Here is a 17809-nt window from a genome sequence, read left to right on the forward strand (position 1 = left end):
TACTTCTGCTTCTCTAAGATTTTTGGATGTAGAAATAGAGAGAACAAGACCATACCATCCTTAGACAAAGACTTTATATTTTTGGAATGCTGCATCATAGGCAACCAAGAGGCGTTCTTGTTGTAATCAAAAAGAATTAGATTGAATGAGTTTCAGAGACGACGGAAAGGTATATGCTACAATCACAGCTACAAGGCAAAGATAATCTAGAATAGATGAGTTGAAAACATAATAGAAAAGTAGTGTCAACAGACAAAGTGGTATAATCAAGGCTTGAAAATCAAGCCGTAAATGAAAGGTTCGTAAGTCGTTGTTGCCAACCAAAGAACATAAACTGCTGTCAAATTGTGAATGTCTTTGGAATAACTTGACAGGAAAGACTAGTTGATTATGAGGTTGCAATGCTAGGTATAAGAAAAACTGTTTACCATGTCAAATTACGGAGAAAGTGGAGGAAAAGTCATCTATTAGGGTTATAAATTAATGTGTATCTGACAAGGCAGACAAAGATGACATGAAGCTGAAAATAGTATTGTCACATGGGAGGAAGTCGCATGCTCCCCCAAACGCGTAAGTACCGGGTGTTGTTGCCAACTGTGACAGAAGAGTCAGCGAAGGGGAGAGCACTGGTAGGGTGATTATAACTGATATGGGGGAACTTTACAAACAATGTCACCGAGGCCTGACATTTCTGATTTCTCAACCTGCAAATGCTATTTGTCTGCCAGTCATATAATGCTTCATTACCCAGAACACATATGCTGATAAGGACTTCTGACTTTACACTGACTTTCCTGATTTGCATACTCGATCCTAGTCTGTGACTCATAATAAAACACTGAAGCCAGAGGGTCTGCATAAAAGCACAATTCCCGTTTACGTTTGTGCCATATGTGTGTGTTTGTGTTCAAACAGAGCTTCTTATTTATTTTATTAAACTTTGATTTTTGAAACTTTGTTTAATTTTTTTTTTTCCTTTTATTGCTATTATAGGGGACTTAAACGCCCCCTATATGATAGTACAGTGCAGGTGACGGGTTCTTTCTGTAAATCCTTTATTTATACAACAAAATGTTAATTATTTATCAGAAATTTTTCAGCATGGATAAAAATTTCATTCACTTGATTTTAAAAGTTAGAAACTCCAGGGCTTTAAAGGTTTGTCAAAAATGTAAAGAATTTTAAAAGGAACATCTCCTTGGCTTCTGCTAAGTAAACCTATCAGTCTTTGTAAAGTATTCTCATGATATCTAGTGTAAGGAAAGCTTTTTCGTTCACTGGCTTTGCAAAAGAAAATCTAGCCAGGAAGAGCTGTTTGTGATATTTGCAATTTTTCATGTTATATTAGTAGACAAAATGCAAGTCCTATTTTTAGGCTACTGCTAGGATATATTATAAGAGAATAAAAGCCCTATGATCAATATTTTGGTGATGTAACTAAAATGCCAAAGGGCTAAAGCAGACTTTTGTGATTATGTGCATTACAGAGTAGACATGTGCGATTCGTTTCGTTCCGAATCGAAATTCGGACGCATTTTCGGAAATTCGGATGTATCCGAATTACAGATATAACGAATGCAAACGAATCCTATTTTCCGTTTATGAAATTCGGCAGCGGTAGTTCGTTCGAACGTTCGTTTCGTTTTCGTTTCTTATTCGTTTCGTCCGTTGAGGAAAAACATTTTCCCCCTCAAATGTCACTTTGCTGCAAACGAACGAACGAATGAACGAAACGAATAAGAAACGAAAACGAACGTTCGAACGAACTACCGCTAACGAATTTCGTCCGAATTCCAAATTGACTTTCACACCCGAATCCCGAAAAACGAAATAACACAAATCCGAATTTAAAACGAAACAAATTTTTTGGCAGTGCACATGTCTATTACAGAGCAGGAAGTGTTGAATGTGCCTCCTCTCCACAAAACATGTGCAGCTCAGTGCCTGGTCCCAGCATGGTTCTGTGACAAAGTAGCTTCTGTGCGCATTAGTGTAGTTACGTCATCCTGGCCCAGCCAATCAAGAGGCCAAAGATGCTGAACTGGAAAGCAGACCGGGAGAAGATGGGGGCACTGGCGAGTGAGGAGAGTGCCGACATTGCAGCACTGGAGGGAATAATTTGCAAGGTAAGTCTGCCATTATGTGCTAATACACTGTGCTTTCTATTACATTATGGCAGCCTCTGTCAACCAGGGTGCCATGGCACCCTGGGGTGCTTTCCTGCTTCCTCAGGGGTGCCTTTTTTTATAGCATTGTGCCTTTCCATGGTTCGAGCGAGCTTTTGGTTTGAAGGAGGCACCTGATGCGAATGGAGAACATTGTAGTGAAAGGGAGGGACTGTGGAATGAATGGGGGGCTCTGGTGTAGAGGGGGGACTCTGAAGTGAAGGAAAGGCTTCTGATGTTAAGAGGGCTCCTAATGTAAAGGGTAGGACTTCTGATGTGAAAGAAGGGGCTCCAGATGTGAAGGGGACCTCCTAATTTTTTGTGTTGGGTCCACCCATCCATACCGACCCCCTATGTGGGATAAAGGCCTGGAATGCATTTAGAATGGACCACATGCTTGTTTTTTTTCCCCCCCTACATTTTGTACTGGGGTGCCTTAAGATTTTGCATACTTTTAAAGGGTGCCGTGACTGAAAATAGGTTGGGAAATGCTGGATTATAGCAAACACCTCCTGAAGGCCCATCATTCCTTTTAGGGTAGCAGTTTACTACCGCTTTAAGAACCTATTTAACTTCATTATTTCATCTCTAAATGTTCTATTTAAATACTATTCCAGTGTAACTGTTTTGCATTGTTTTGTATAAATTTACCACACTGATTGAACTTTCATCAGGAATTTACTTCAATAAGTAAATACCCGAACAATACCTGCATCCAATCAGATTATTCAGGTATTTTGACAGGCAGTGGGGCCGACTAGCAAGATACTGAAACTTGGCCCAGTGGGAGATTCCTCCAGCCACACAGTTTAGCGTAGATGGAGGAATCTGTTCCACTTTTTCCATCTGACCATAGAAAATCTGCAGAAAATCTATTGGTGTATGGCCAGCTTAAGAGCCAGCCGACTCACAGGATCAGATGAGTATTTTTTTTTATTTACTTGCCTAGACACAAATGAGCACTTAACCCTTGCAGTGCGGGGGTAGCCCAGATCCTAGGGTTAATAATAATCTTCCCTGGAGTTCTTCTTTAAAAGACCAGCTCAGCCTCTACTGGGCGACGTGTACCCGGTGAGGTATCAATTCATCCTCCCATTCCTACCTTGTCCTCCTGTCTTCATCTTCCCCTCCTTCCTTCCCCCTACCTATGTATTTTCATCTTTCAGTCTCTCTTAATCTCAATATTTCTACCTGGTTCTTGTGCCTTCCACTTCACCAGGGAGTTCTGTCTTCAAAAGTGTATGATGGTTGATATCATATGACCTCCATTATACCGGTATTTCAGTGCTATAGGAAGGTTGGTACAAGCCAGTTTACCCTTTCATTGTAGTTGTTACTCTGGATACCTCCGTCATGGAGGCGGCATTGTTCTAATGCTCCTACAAAGGACGCCATGTTTAGCCTTTTTTGCTGATGTTCACTTACTAACCTGACGGCATAGATTGGATGGTGCCTACATCTGGATGTAATACTAGCATATGTTAATCTGCGAAATTTGTACTTCTCACACATACTCAAATTGTTCGATGATGGCTGTCCTCTTGGGATGCTATGTTTGTTTATGTATATCTGTTTGTTTGTGAAAAACCTCAATAAAAGCTTATTGAATTAAAAGACCAGCTCAGAGAGGTTCAGATAGTACACCTCATGCAAAACGTAGCAGCAAAAGTTTGAGATTTTCAGTAGTTGCTCTACCTCCACCTTCAATCCGGCACCAAGTGGGGATATATCACTATTAAAAATCTATGCTGAAATGAAGACTATTGGCCCATGAGAGATTTTTTTAATAGTGTTAAAATCACTCATTGGACATACACATAACATTGCACATTCGTGTACTATGACATCTCTGGCTATTGATGGTCTCCAAAGTGTGATGCAATGCTCATCATTACACCGAGATGGCAAAATAAGGGGCTGTGAGCTGGAAATTTTCTGAGACATTTGCACAATAGGCAGCAGACGAAAATGTATAACCTGACAGACTGTAAATTCTATTCAACAAACTGTAAGGCTTTTGGGCCACAATTCTAATTTTCAGGCATGTTTTGCTGCCAGTGCTAAAAAAAATAACCGTTATGGCAAATGATTGTTATAATCTACGTGAAATAACCATTTTATCTCCTGTTGACATTCTTAACCCCTTTGTGACTGACGACGTACAGTGTACGTCGCCAGCATCGGGGCTGTTTAAACAGACTCCCGGCAACTTTTGCCGCCGGGAGTCTGTTTAAACTTGTAGAGCCGACCGTCGGCTTTACAACAGAAGCGATCCTGAGCCTATTTTTTTTTTAAATGTCTTTCGATAGAACACCGGCTTCCCAGGCAATCAGGAAGCTGGGCGGCGGGTCGCCTAGCTTCCTGATAATCTGGGCCCACGGTACCTCGGGATGCCGGTATCTATATCGGCTAATACTGGAAAAAATAAAAATAAATCGGTACTCTATACCAAAAAAACGCTTTCAGTGCATCCCTAGCATTGTCCTATAAAGTGAGATGCAGTCTGTACTCATAATACCGTAAAAAAATAAAAATAAATAATATTAACACCATAGTGCTCTGCTACATTTATAATATGTTTATAGAACACGATTGTCCGTATATTCTGGTAACCTATGTGCAGTTCTGCATGCGTGACAGGTTATCTTTAAAGTAGTGTCTTTCTGTAGAGCAAATATTTTATTTATTCATAGTTGTTTTTTTACTTCAACACAGGACAATACAAGTAGCTTATTTTGGGGAAATAACAAAAGGTATTATTTTATATACAATAATTAAACATTGCAAAAAAAACAAAAACATTTTGGGAGAGAAAAATGAAAAAAATGTGTCTTTTTGTTACGTAAAAAAAATGGAATGACAAGAGTACACAGTATGATTTACAAGTGTAAATGGCCTACATACACCAATCTTTATGGACATTTGAATTTATAAAAGCCTAGTAAAAGGTAATTTCCAGGTCGTCAGTGCTCAGCAGCTGCCTCGTCCTGCTCATTGTCACCATTTTTCGGGGGAGCTTCACCAGGTATTAGGCATTGCACTTCCTCTGCGTTCAGAGCCACTTTCTCTGGCTGCAGCCACCGCTTCAAATGTTCTAGTGTGCTGGAAATGTGAGATTTAGAAAAAGGAAATAAATCAATAGGGATAAGCAGATAAACAGTGGGCAGCACTTCTTTCTTGCAGTACCGGTCCCTGGTTTGAATCCCAGTCAGGACACTATCTGCAAGAAGTTTGCATGTTCTCTCTATGTTTGTGTGAGTTTCCTCCCACACGCCAAAGACATGGTGGAAGGTTAATTGGCTACTCTCTAAATTGACTCTTTATGCGTGTGCAATAGCCTCAAGTTGCAATTAGACCATAGATTGTAAGCTCCTTGAGGGCAGGGACTGATGTGAATGTGTGCTATGTAAAGCGCTGTGTAAATTGTCGGCGCTGTATAAATACAGGTAATAAACAGCAACACAAATCCTTTGCAGGCTCAAAAAGCTTTTATATGTTTCTCATCTGTGCATTAAGCCGTTTGCCCAGAGTAAAGCTTTACGTTAACATTTGACTCAGCAAAATAATGTTACACATAAACAAATTAGAAACATGGACTTTCTCCAGGTGTTTTCAGTCCAATGATTGCACAGGTCCTCTTCACCCTCCTCTTCCTCCGGCATGGCGGATTCTAAATGATGCAGAGAGGTGCACCATGTAATGATGTGGTGCTCATCTCTGCAGCATTCCCCTAGCAGTCTAAGGCAGAGGTGGAGCCTTGAGGACCTGGGCTCATAGGAAGTAGGTGGAATGACTGTGGGCATCGTTAAGCCAAGAGGATGACCAACGTTGGATTAGTGAACAAGTGGGGCTGTAAGGGAAAGTGCCCAAGAGGAGGCAAGTATAACAGATAGTGCCGATTTTATTCTAGAATTGCTGAGGAATGATTGTGTTTTCCTGAAGCTGGACTTGGTGATGTAATATAGTGCAGCTCATCAGTTCTTAGATGTGGGCGCTGCATTTGTTTTCCTAAAGGCTTTTTCTGCTTTTATTTTCACCTGGTGATCCTGCAAGTAACTCACTTCCTGTCCTAGGGTGACAACACTCACTCACTGTACTATAGATAAGGGATTAGTATTGTCCCCTTGAGCAGGTATACAGAACACCTCCCCCTCTCCTATTCTCCAGAACACAGATTAGGGTGTTCTGCACCCTGAAAGAGAACTGAGAATACTAAATAACAGACAGCAGAAGCATAGAACACAGGAAGTTATCAGCTCACAAGATTTTTGCCAGGACCAAGGGGTATTTTTTTTCCCCTCACTTCTCAAACAAATATAACAAAATGCATTCAAAAGGTATGCATATTAAACAATAACACTTTCAGTGGGGCTACCCCCGCACTACAAGGGTTAAGAGCTTGGTTTGGTCTTCGGTCCAAAATACATATTCATCCGATCCTTGGTCCCGTGGTGGTGTCTGCTCCCCTCTCCATCCCTCCACTCCCGCTCTGGAATGTCCCTAGACGTCTTCAAATCCAATGCAAATGAATGGATTGATGACGTCACAGGTCCTCAGACCATCGGAGCCCGGAGGATAGGAGGCTGCAACCAGGCGGAACCGAGGATTGTGTGTGTATACACACACACACATTTTTTTTTCAATTATTTTAGACCCCGGAACAAAACAAACATTTAATCCTTGCAATGTGGCAGCATCACCACAGCAAAAAATAAAAAGAACTATGAGGCGAGTGATTTACACTCATCCTCATAGTTAGAGCCGACCTGTAACAATTTAATTGTCAGAGGTCGGCTCTATTGAGCGGGAAGAACATGTATCGCCGCTCGCTCACTGCACGATCATGCAAAAAGGTGACTGTCAGTCACTGCACCCCGCAGGGATTCCCCCCTCCCCTCCTCCAGTGCAGAGTGGAGAAGTGGACGGGGGAGGGGGCGGGCACAGCTGACTCTGCCTCTAGATGTGCAAAGCCCGCTGTCACTCACGCAGCTGGGTGGATCTCAGCAGTATTGTTGGGATCCATCCCGGCTGTGGCGCTCTCAGTATATAGCGAGCAATAGCCCGCTATATACTGAGCTTTGGGTCACAGGAGGACATTGGTATATGTCCTCCCATGACACTAAAGGGAACTATGCGATAAAAAGGTTACCCCATAGTTCTCGTTTAATATGCCCAGAGTTAGTCTTTAACAGATCAAGAGACAACAAATAAGAAGCTTATTGTTAGGGTGTAAATATACTTTAATCAAGTGTTGCCTTCACACCTATAGTTAGCTGTAATTGTTATACTAATGATAAACATTGGTGTATTCACACCTACCTGCTATCAATATCAGTAGGAACATAAGCTTCAGGTTCAAATGCCTCTTGGAGAAATCTATCCCAACATTCCTTCTTTGCCTGTCCTAAAGAATGTAACATTTCTTTGGAGGTCACTTCACGGTTCTGACCTTTAATTCTTTGTAACCTACGTTCTGGGGACAAAGAAACAAGTTTACAACAATTACTAGTATACACCTTCACTAACATACAAATAATGTGTAGTACAGCCTTTCTTAACCAGGATTCCTCCAAAAGTTGACAGGATTCCTTAAAGAATATGTCAAGGCAAATTAAAATAAATATATCTCTATCTTTAGTACATCTCTGGAATACATGCACATTTCCCCATGGTTTATCCCTTTAAACATGCTGTAAGTACAGGAAAATCATGGATTATGTGCCAGAAGCGTAGTATGCTCCTAGCTTCCTCATTGACAGGACAACACCGCTCAGAATGCCTATGTGCTTGGTGTCAGCCCTGCCTACTTAATTTCTGATGAATTACAAAGAACACAGACACTTTCCTCATTTCCTTTCCCACTCCTTATTAGCTCACAAGATTTCTGGCAAAATCTACAGGTATTTTTTGCACCTGTTAAACAGATATAACAAAACGCTTCCAATGGTATATTTAGCAGACCAGAAGGGAGTAAATAAGAGGAGTTCAATGTTAGGCTTTACCCACACTTCAAACAGTAACAATGGCAGACTGACCTCCAGCCTAAAGGTGCTTGCACATTTTCGGGGACAAGATTAATCAGCAGAGCCATCAGAGAGGGACCAGTGGAGCCTTCTCCACTGAGATAAATAACTACATATTTTCCTGTCATTATGTTTCATTTTATTATCATTTTTTTAAAAAATTTCTGAAAATTATTTTGATGTATAGAGCAGGAGTGTGATACAAAATGTTTTGGGGGTCAAATGCTCTAGGTAGCAGTGGCGTCACAAGGGGGGTGCGGCCCGCACCCGGGTGACACCATTGGAGGGGTGACACCAAAATGACAGTCATTTTGGTGTCACCCCCTCTGAAAAGTCGGGCGTTCGGTCCATGACCATGACAGTATCAGAGGAGGGGACCTGGCGGCATACCTCATCCCGCTGGGTGACTGTCCCCTCCTCTCTCTGCTAGTGTCCATCACCAAGATGGCCGCCGGCAGGTATCAGAAGACTGCCGCGCGTGTGCGATGATGTCATCGCGCATGGTGACACTTGGTTACCGCTCCGGGTGTCACCCAGCCTCTGGACGCCCCTGCTAGATAGGTTACTTCTTATTTATTATATCTCCATCATACAGAACAACCTTATGCACCGTGAGCTGTAGATGTAAATTTTAGAATTTAGATTCCCTTAGATGTGAAAACTATTTCAAGGGTTCCTCTGGGGTAAAATGGTTAAAGCGGACCTTTACCCGCATCTTTAAAATGACAACAAAGAAACCCTTAGAAAGGTTTAGTAATGACAATCTACAAACACATACTTCTATATAATTGCTGGAATTGTATTCTTTGCATACCTTATTTTTAATTTTCCACCCCATTCTTCTCACAGTGGCCATTTAACTAAGTGCAGATTAATATATATCCCTTTACTTCCTGGAACTCTGGCACATGTGACCATGCCTATCATCTCAGGGGAGGAAAATGCCTTTCTCTGAGATCTTATGATATTACAAATGAGATTTCCCAGAAATGCTCTGCTGATGTAACTTTCCCAGTGTGCATCTCTTAGGCACGTGCTGCATCACTAATGCCTAAGAGAACCAGGAAGAGGAAAAACTGTGTTTAGTTAAAAAAAATGTTTAACTAATAAATGTAAAATTATTACATATCAGCATGCAGAGCTGCAAGCTGATTTGATTTTAGTGAAAGGGGGTAGAGGTTCTAATACAGCAGCGGTCTAACTCAAATTATACAAGGATGCGACAAAATATATTAGAGCTGCAACAACTAATCGATGTAGTCGATTAAAATCGATGATGGAAAACTTTGTCAATGGTTTTCCATCATCGATTAGTCGGGTATCGATTAGTTTACCCTTCTCACGGCTCCACACAGGACCTGAGCGCTACGCCGCGCACGGCACACCTCTTCTCCCCTCTCTGACGCGCCGCTGCCTGCCAAAGATCGAGGGGGAATGGCACCCGACAGGCCCACGATCCTGCATCTAAAAGTAAGAGTGTCTGTGACACACACACACACACCGATTGGGTTATTTTAATGTATTGCTGGGATAGTGGGAACTGTTGTATTCCTCTATAGTTGATGGTACATACACAGAGCAATGTACCATCAGCTATAGAGAATACAAATCCCAGCAATACATTATGCACTGTATGTATATTGTATTGCTGGGATTTGTTGTATTCCTCTATAGCTGGTGGTATATTCTGCATTGCGCTGTGTAATCATTATACAACGCAATGCAGAATACCACCAGCTATAGGAGGAGTACAACAAATCCTGGCTACAATACATTATAGTATAATGTATGTGCTGGGATTTGTTGTATTCCGCTACAGTTGGTGATATTCTGCGTGCATTGCGCCGCTGTATAATGAATTTAATGCTGGCTGCGATTTGCTGTATTCCTCTATAGCTGGTATATATTCTGCATTGCGCTGTATAATTATACAGCGCAATAATTTACCTCCAGCTATAGAGGAATACAACAAATCCCAGCCAGCAAGAATACATTATACAGCGGCGCAATGCACGCAGAATATTACCAGCTATAGAGGAGTACAACAAATCCCAGTAAGAATACATGATACAGCGCAAGCAGAATACCACCAGCTATAATGTACTATTGCTGGGATTTGTTGTATTCCTCTATAGCTGGTGGTATTATGTGTTGTGCTGTGTAATGTATTATTGGCATTTTCTTTTTTTTATCCGATCGAACTTAATAATCGGCTAACTAATCAATTTTGAAAATAATCATTAGCTGCAGCCCTACTAAATATTGCAGTATATTTTAATTCGGTCCACAGAAAAACCTCAGAAAGTCAAGCAGCCACTGAATCTTAAAAAAAAAAAAAAACCAGATGAGTCACAGGAGGCTAGGAAACACAGTCAATTTCAATCTGTTGCTACGGCGAGATTTAGGCTATTATTGACGTGACCTCATTTATAGTAGTTTGAAGCTTGGCAGCAGATACCCTGATGTTCCTTCAATCACCTTTACCATGCTCGACCAAATCCCAGCTCTGCCACTGTGAGACCCTCAAAAAAAATCCGATACAAATTATAACTGCAGACTTATTGCATTGGGTTCAATTCACACAGCTATTACACCAGGACAAAGATACTTATTTTCAGTTAAGTGCAGTGAGGTTTGAAAGTTACAGTCACATAGCAGAAAATAAAGATGCATATCCTTGTGTAAAGCTTTGAGAAATGGTCAGTAAAATAGCATCATTACTACTCCTTTAGATGAACATGGGCTGTAAGACAGGGGTAGCAAACCTCTGGTCCTCCAGCTGTGGTGAGACTACAAATCCCATGATGCATCTCTTCAGGAGTCATGTCTGTGGCTGTGAGAATCTTGCATTGCCTCATGGGATTTGTAGTTCCACCACAGCTGGAGGGGCGGAGGTTTGCTACCCCTGCTGTAAGAGGTATAAATCTTTAAAATAATATATGCCCCATGTAGTACTATGGATCCCAAAACTCACAAAAAAAGGCTTCTCTTTTGTGCTCCAAAAAGCCACTGTAAAAAGTCGGCCTGACCCATGAGCAGGATGGTAGTCATCAGAAATCTGCTCATTTGCATATTATCCGCTCTAACAAAAGACAGAAATACCAACCCATTAGCAGAAAATATTTAGAGAGTCTAGCAGCTCCTTCCGCACAGTCCATACTGAAGTGCTTAAATACTCACACTGTTTCAACTTTCAATGCAATGTCATATAGGGATACATTAAGTGGAGGCAATGAGCCATTTTGGGGTGCTTATTACTGCTCAGAGATTTTCTAGCTTGGAAAAACCTCTGCACAATGGGGCCAATCCTTCGTTAGTGAGAAAAATGGAACTGGTAAACTACGTATTCACATTTTTCTGCATGGCCAGGAAAATGTATCCACACTCATTCTTCTTGGACAGGCATTTCCCTTCCAAAGCCACCCTAAGGCCCCATTCACACTTGGCGATTCGCAAATCGCGCGTTTGTCGCGCGTTTTGCATATTGCGTGATTTGTCGCGCAAATGCTTGCATTGAAAAGCATTGAATCGTGGCAAAATCCGCTCCAAAAAGGGTCCTGCTGTAGTGACACACGACCCACGACAGCAGGACCCTTTGCCCCATTGCCAAGCATTGGAGAGTGATATCGCGAGGTAAATAGCCGCGATATCGCGGGAATTACCGCGCGATAAATCGCTCAGTGTGAACGGGGCCTAAAGCTGCAGAGGTAGCATATGTTCTGTTTCAGAGCTTGATGTTTTCCTAAAATGTTTTTGAAACCTATGCAGTTATTAGTGATGCCCATAACCTGATCAACTACTCTATAGTTCAGTCTTTCTCAACCTGGGCGTTGCGGCACCCTGGGGTGTCTTCACATTTTCACACAGTATTGTGCATTTCCATGGTGCAGGCGAGATGGACACGAGCACCATTAAAATGCATTAGACTAATTCAGGGCCTCCCTTAGCATTCAGAATAGCAGGGGGGGTTTGAGAAGCAGAACAAGGGCCAATCAGTGCTGTGCAAGGAGTGTGCTGACTGGAGGAAGGAGCAAAATGACAGAGAGACGAGCTTATCAGTCTGCCGCTTTTTCTTTTGCTGTCCAATCACAGGCTGGGGACGAGATGGAGACCTGTTTTTTGGGGGGGTTTTCACAGTTCAGTAAAAATCAGTTTTTTTGACCTGCCAAAGCTGTTTAAAGCTCAAAAAAGGATGAACAGAAATATAAGTCATTTGTCAGGTAAAACAGCTCCCTCATATGTATTGCATCTGTGTATTAAGCCATCTGCCTGGAGTTCAGCTGTAATGCCCAAAAGAACATATGCCAGCAATGTACACCGAGTGTACATGAAGCAGTCATATACAGCTGCTGTATATGAACATAGAAACTTACTTTTTGCGTCCTCCTTCAGCTCCTTTTCAAATGGCCGCCTCTGTGCTTTGCAAGCAGACTGTGTAAATTAGGGATGCACAGATACCGATATTTTGGTACCAAGTACGAGTATCGATATTTTTTCTTCGGTACTCGCCGATACCAAATACTGAGTACCGGAAGTCCCAGGGACCTGGCTCAGGGAGCCAGGCAACGTGTAATGACTCACCACCTGGCTTCCTGATTAGCCGGGCAGCGTGTAAAGACTCGCCACCCAGCTTCCCGATTAGCAAGGAAGCCGTCCCATGCTTCTCGTCACTATGTGACGAGAAGCATGGAGCCGGTTTGCTGGCCAATCATGGAAGCCGGGGGCCATGTAATGATGTGGCACCCTGCTTCCTCGTCATGAGATGACGAGGGAGCATGAAGCTGGTTTCCCGGCCAAGCAGAAAGCCGGGCAGCGTGTAATGACATACATGGTGCTGGCTTCCCGGCCAATCAGGAAGCAAGGCACAGTGTAATGACGTGTTGCCCGGCTTCCTGATGGCCAGCTTCTCGACCAATCAGAAAGCCGGGCAACGCCTCATTACATGGCGCCCGGTTACCTGAGTGGGCAGAAAGCCGGCTCCATGCTTGGTCACCTGGTGACGAGGGAGCATCTAGTCGGCTTCCCTGCTAAATGAGGAAGCCGGGTGGCGAGTCTTTACACGCCGCCCGGCTTCCTGGCTAATCAGGAAGCCAGGTGGCGAGTCATTACACGCTGCCTGGCTTCCATAATGGGACTTCCGGTATTGTTATTTGGTATCGGTGAGTACCGGAAAAAAATATATCGGTACTCGATACCAAAAAAACGGTAGTTCAGATGACGGCGTTAGGGAATGCATGGGTTGGAGAATCACAAATCTGTCCGCACTCAAGGGTTTTCCATAACAAAGTGACCAGATACAATAAACCAATGTCAGTTAGAGGAAAATAGGCTATGTGTTTCTATGCCAAATGTCCAGGCTAGAATGAAGTACATCCATAGAGCTTTCTATATACAGATAGGAAATCTATGTGTTAGCAATTTATATAGGAAAGCTATTCTTTCTAAAAATATTTTTTTTTTAAAGAAAAATGAACTAAATCAGTAAGCAATTGCACATCTACTAACCTAGAGATGCTAAATATACTTCAGAGTCTTGTAACGGAGCCCATGGTTTTTGACTGAAATTGTGAGAGTTAAGTTCAGATTGATTTCCGTTATTGTCATGGTTGAGTTCATCAGGAAAAGGGCCCAGAAAGGAGTCTGAAAAGGTTTCTTGAGCATTTACTTCCTGTGTGTCTGGAGCATGTGGACAAATCTCAGCCCACAAATCCTGGCCAGAGACATTAGCGCTGCAATCTAGGCTCTCCAGCATCCTCATTGATGCAGTAAATAATATCTGTAAAAAAAAAAACCAAACACTAAACATGTTAACAATGAAATACATATGTATGAACAACAAATATAAGGAAACAGTCTTTATTGGTCACTCATATAGCAGTGGGGAAAAAGGCCATTGGGGCCTTTACAACAGAGTAATGTCAACCGCTAAATGTTGAAACAAGTTGACTATCTGGCTGAATACAAACCCTAAGGATAGGTTTAGCTTTGCTTGCGGCATTAAAAACATTGGCCAAGGCCATCATGGTGACACAAGCACTCTTACTATCCCTCCCAGTGACTACGCAATTCTAAAAATTCTATATCCTAGTGCAATGGGCTCCACAGCTTGGCACTTAATTTAGTGATGAGGCTGGGCTTGGTGTGAACCCAGTTCGCCTGAGTTTGCTCAGGCCAGCTCAAAACTCCGATCACCACCCCCTCCCAATCAGATCACTGATGAGCTGATACTTGGTGTGAACCCAGTTCACCTGAATTTGCTAAAGCCCACTCATAACTCTGACCACCACCCCCTCCAAATCTGATTAGCGATAAGGCTGGGCTTGGCACGAGCGCAGTTTATCTGCGTTGGCTCAAGCCACCTCAAAACTCTTACCGCAACCCCTTCCTCCCGACCCAATCAGTGGCAGCCATTGTGATGCGGACATTCCCCTACCTTTTCTGATGTTCGCTGCTGGGTGGGTAATGCGCCTCCCCACAATTGATTGGGTCGGGATGAGGGGGTGCCGATCGGAGTTTTGAGTGGGCTTGGACAAACTGGGTTCACACCAAGCCCAGCCTCATCACTAATCTGCAAAGATCGAGGCGGGCTCAATGCAAAAGCACATAGAAAACAATTGTTTCCTATCTGGCCTGTTGACATCATGATTATCTGGTGTGGTGCATAAAAATGCAGCATGTCTGCATGTTTATACAGCACCACAATGTGTCAAAACGCACTGCGGTGCGCCAACTTCAATGAAGTGCCGTTTTGTGACATTATAAAGAAAAAAGTAAACAGTGTGATGTTTTGTAACAATGCATCACACCGCCCCTTCCCGCCACACACAACAGACACCAGCCCACCTGTGTTTTAGAGTCCAAGCTGTGAACAAGCTCTAATAGACAGGACAGCCATTATCTTGGGTTAGTGTTCTATTATAAAGAAGCCTTGTCTTCCTGCACTAGTACTTCTGTTAGATAAATTGGCTGTAGGAATGTTACAGCAAGGAAACCTCACTGATCAAAGAGTTAGCAATACGGCATGTCACCATGCATGCAATAACCATAAGCAGAACTATGAATGGATCCCTTTACAACACAGTTAACATTTAGGAATTGTAAACAACCCCATGAGTGATAATATAATGCACGTATCCGCAGATTTCATGTAATATACTCACTGAAAGCGCACTGCAGATACTATACTACCTCCCAACTGACCTCTGCACTAACAATAACACAACAACACTACAGCTGCACCACTCACCTCTCTTTCCTTTCTGCGGCTATGACACTTCCGCCCTTATGTGGGCGTGTCCTGTCTGCACTTTATAGCACACACTATCTTGCACCGTGATAGGTCCATTAGCGTGGCAGTCATCGAAGCTCCGACCAATTGCGCCTTTCGAAGTAGGACGGAGCCGTGCTCAAAACGTTTGTCATAGCAACTTGCCTATCGCACGCTGGAGACTTCACATACGGCTGTCGCGAAGACCAATGTGGTTGTGCAGGTGAGTGCAGTGTCAGTGCGAAGGCGAGCTTAGGCCGGAAGTGCGAAGCAAAGGGGGTCGTGTGTATGTGCTTAGAGTGCATACATGTGCGATAGTAAAGACTGATGGTTATTTTATGACAGCTGCTGGGAGTTACTAAACACTATTTAAATTGGAGAAAATACATTTGAGCACCGAATTGTTGCCAATAGCAACGTATAATGTTTTACCTCTTATTTTGCGAAATGGGCATGTTCACCCCCATTATAAAATCAATGCAATGCATTCCTAATGTAGTACATGCGTTTGCATGTATTGCATTAAGAAGTCAGTTTTTTTGGCGGGTGCAAAGCTCCAAAGATGCTGCATGCAAGAAGTTTTTTCACGCAACCTGTAGATCGCTCACATCTGTGGTGTGTTACGCAGTGTGTGTGTGTGTGTGCATTGAGCTGTTATTCGCAGTGAATAGAGTGCATTGCACTATGGTAGATGTGTTTGCGGTAATGCATGGTAAACTGCACATTTTATAGTGTGTTGATGCAAAGCATAGATGTAATCGGGGCCCCCGAACTGTATTCTCTAAAAAAAAAAAAAACACTGCATCATTGCACTTCATATTTCCGTTATATGTTTGTGAAGGTTCTCATTCATCCAGGTCATGGTATAGCTACTAGTCACGCTTAGGGCGGTGCGCCCCATATCCAATGTGTTCCGGCACAGTTGGTGCGTGGAACGCACTGGATCACATAATTAAAGCCTCCTGTGTTTTGGAGCGGGAGGGGTGTGGTGGTGCCATTCATGTCAGTGGCACCGCAGACACGCCTCCTGCCCACAGTGCGATCAACCGCAGCAGAACTTGTGGTACAGCAATGCCCGCAGTCCGGTGCGATCGCAAAAAATAGTGCATCCCTGTGTGTGTTGTAAAGTAGCCACAGCTCCAAGCTCGCTTCCGTGATAGACTTAAATCTCCTGTTTAGTTTACTAGTTTGTATTGAGATTGTAGTCCATCACAGGAGGGAACTTGGAGCGGTGACTACTTTACAACACACACAGGGACCATGGGGAACAAAAGTAGCCACCCTCCAGAAGGAAGCACAGTGTCAGCACCAATTCAGAGATGATTTGAGAATACACAAATAAGAAACATTTTTGCTATTCGTTGAGGTACTTGATAGGGATGCACTGAAATGAAAATTCGTGGCAGAAACTGAAAATTAAAAATTTGCCTGTCTGATACCAAAATCAAAAATGCCCGACTAGCCTCTGCCACCCCCTGCTGTCATCTTCTTCCTGCCCACCCATTGTGACCAAAAAGATGCAGATAGCAGGAAGTGGGCGGGAGCAATAGCAGGCTGCCTGTTGCTCCTATCTGCTGTCAGGGCCCGTTCACACCACAGTCTACGCTCCAGAGTGCTTGGCCTCTGGGAGGCTCCCTGCGTTCAGGGTCAGGAGGGGGCATGGCGGTGCATTGAAGCCACGTTCCCCGTCTGCAGTGTGATTGCCAACGCAGGCACATTAGTGGTGCCTGGGTTGGCAATCCCGGAACGCAGGCACATTAGTGCAAGCACTATTTTTGTAGATCGCACTGGACCGGAATAGCAGGCACGAATGTGCCTGCGTTCCGAGTTCGGGCGATCGCACTACGGGCAGGGGTGTGGCTGCGGTGCCATTGACATTGCCATTGGTTCACACCTATGCGTATTGAATATGCGCGTTGGTACCGCGATTCGCGGTAAAAAAACGCGCTACAAACGTGCGTTTCCGTGGGCTACTTGGCTGTATCCCAATGGAAACGCAAGACCAAAACGCCCCAAAGAAGTACATGTACTTCTTTGGGCGTAGGTCGCTTTGTAGCGCGTTCAGACGGGCTGAAATACGCCCAGGTGTGAACCATACCCATAGGAAACAATGGGATTTCTGTGTTTAAGCGTTTTGCAGAGCGTACGAACGCGCTACAAAACGCCCAGGTGTGAACCAGGCCTGAGTCAGCAGAGGAGAGGGCCTGAACGTGAACTCCTTTCTCTAACAGGCTCTGCCCACTGCCAGTGTCACTGGGCTAGTATAGTAAAGCCCAGTGATGTGGGTAGAGCAAAAAGAACCCCTGAATCATGTCTGATCTTCTGGTGATCTCCTCCACCGCACCGCTCGGCCT

The 17809-nt window shown here is 43.5% G+C and overlaps 2 protein-coding genes across 2 annotated transcripts in view; one reads left to right on the forward strand and one right to left on the reverse strand.

Moving 5' to 3' along the window:
* Positions 1-5080: 5080 nt before the first annotated feature.
* On the reverse strand, positions 5081-15440 carry CUNH15orf57 (chromosome unknown C15orf57 homolog). The gene is made up of 4 exons (XM_018565363.1): positions 15435-15440; positions 13694-13964; positions 7485-7638; positions 5081-5267 (listed from the first exon to the last, which is right to left on the reverse strand). The coding sequence occupies exons 2-4, from the start codon at positions 13944-13946 to the stop codon at positions 5129-5131; spliced, it is 546 nt and encodes a 181-aa protein (XP_018420865.1). The 5' UTR covers positions 13947-13964; positions 15435-15440; the 3' UTR covers positions 5081-5128.
* Positions 15441-15584: 144 nt separating this feature from the next.
* Positions 15585-17809, forward strand: part of LOC108794345 (protein-L-isoaspartate(D-aspartate) O-methyltransferase-like) — a 31302-nt gene continuing 29077 nt past the window's right edge. The window contains exon 1 of the mRNA XM_018565374.1: positions 15585-15678. Coding sequence (XP_018420876.1) covers positions 15665-15678 — 14 coding nt within the window. The 5' untranslated portion in view covers positions 15585-15664. The remainder of the gene's footprint in view (positions 15679-17809) is intronic.

Source organism: Nanorana parkeri, unplaced genomic scaffold (assembly GCF_000935625.1).
Source record: "Nanorana parkeri isolate BGI_ZX_2015 unplaced genomic scaffold, ASM93562v1 scaffold837, whole genome shotgun sequence".
Lineage (NCBI taxonomy): Eukaryota > Metazoa > Chordata > Amphibia > Anura > Dicroglossidae > Nanorana > Nanorana parkeri.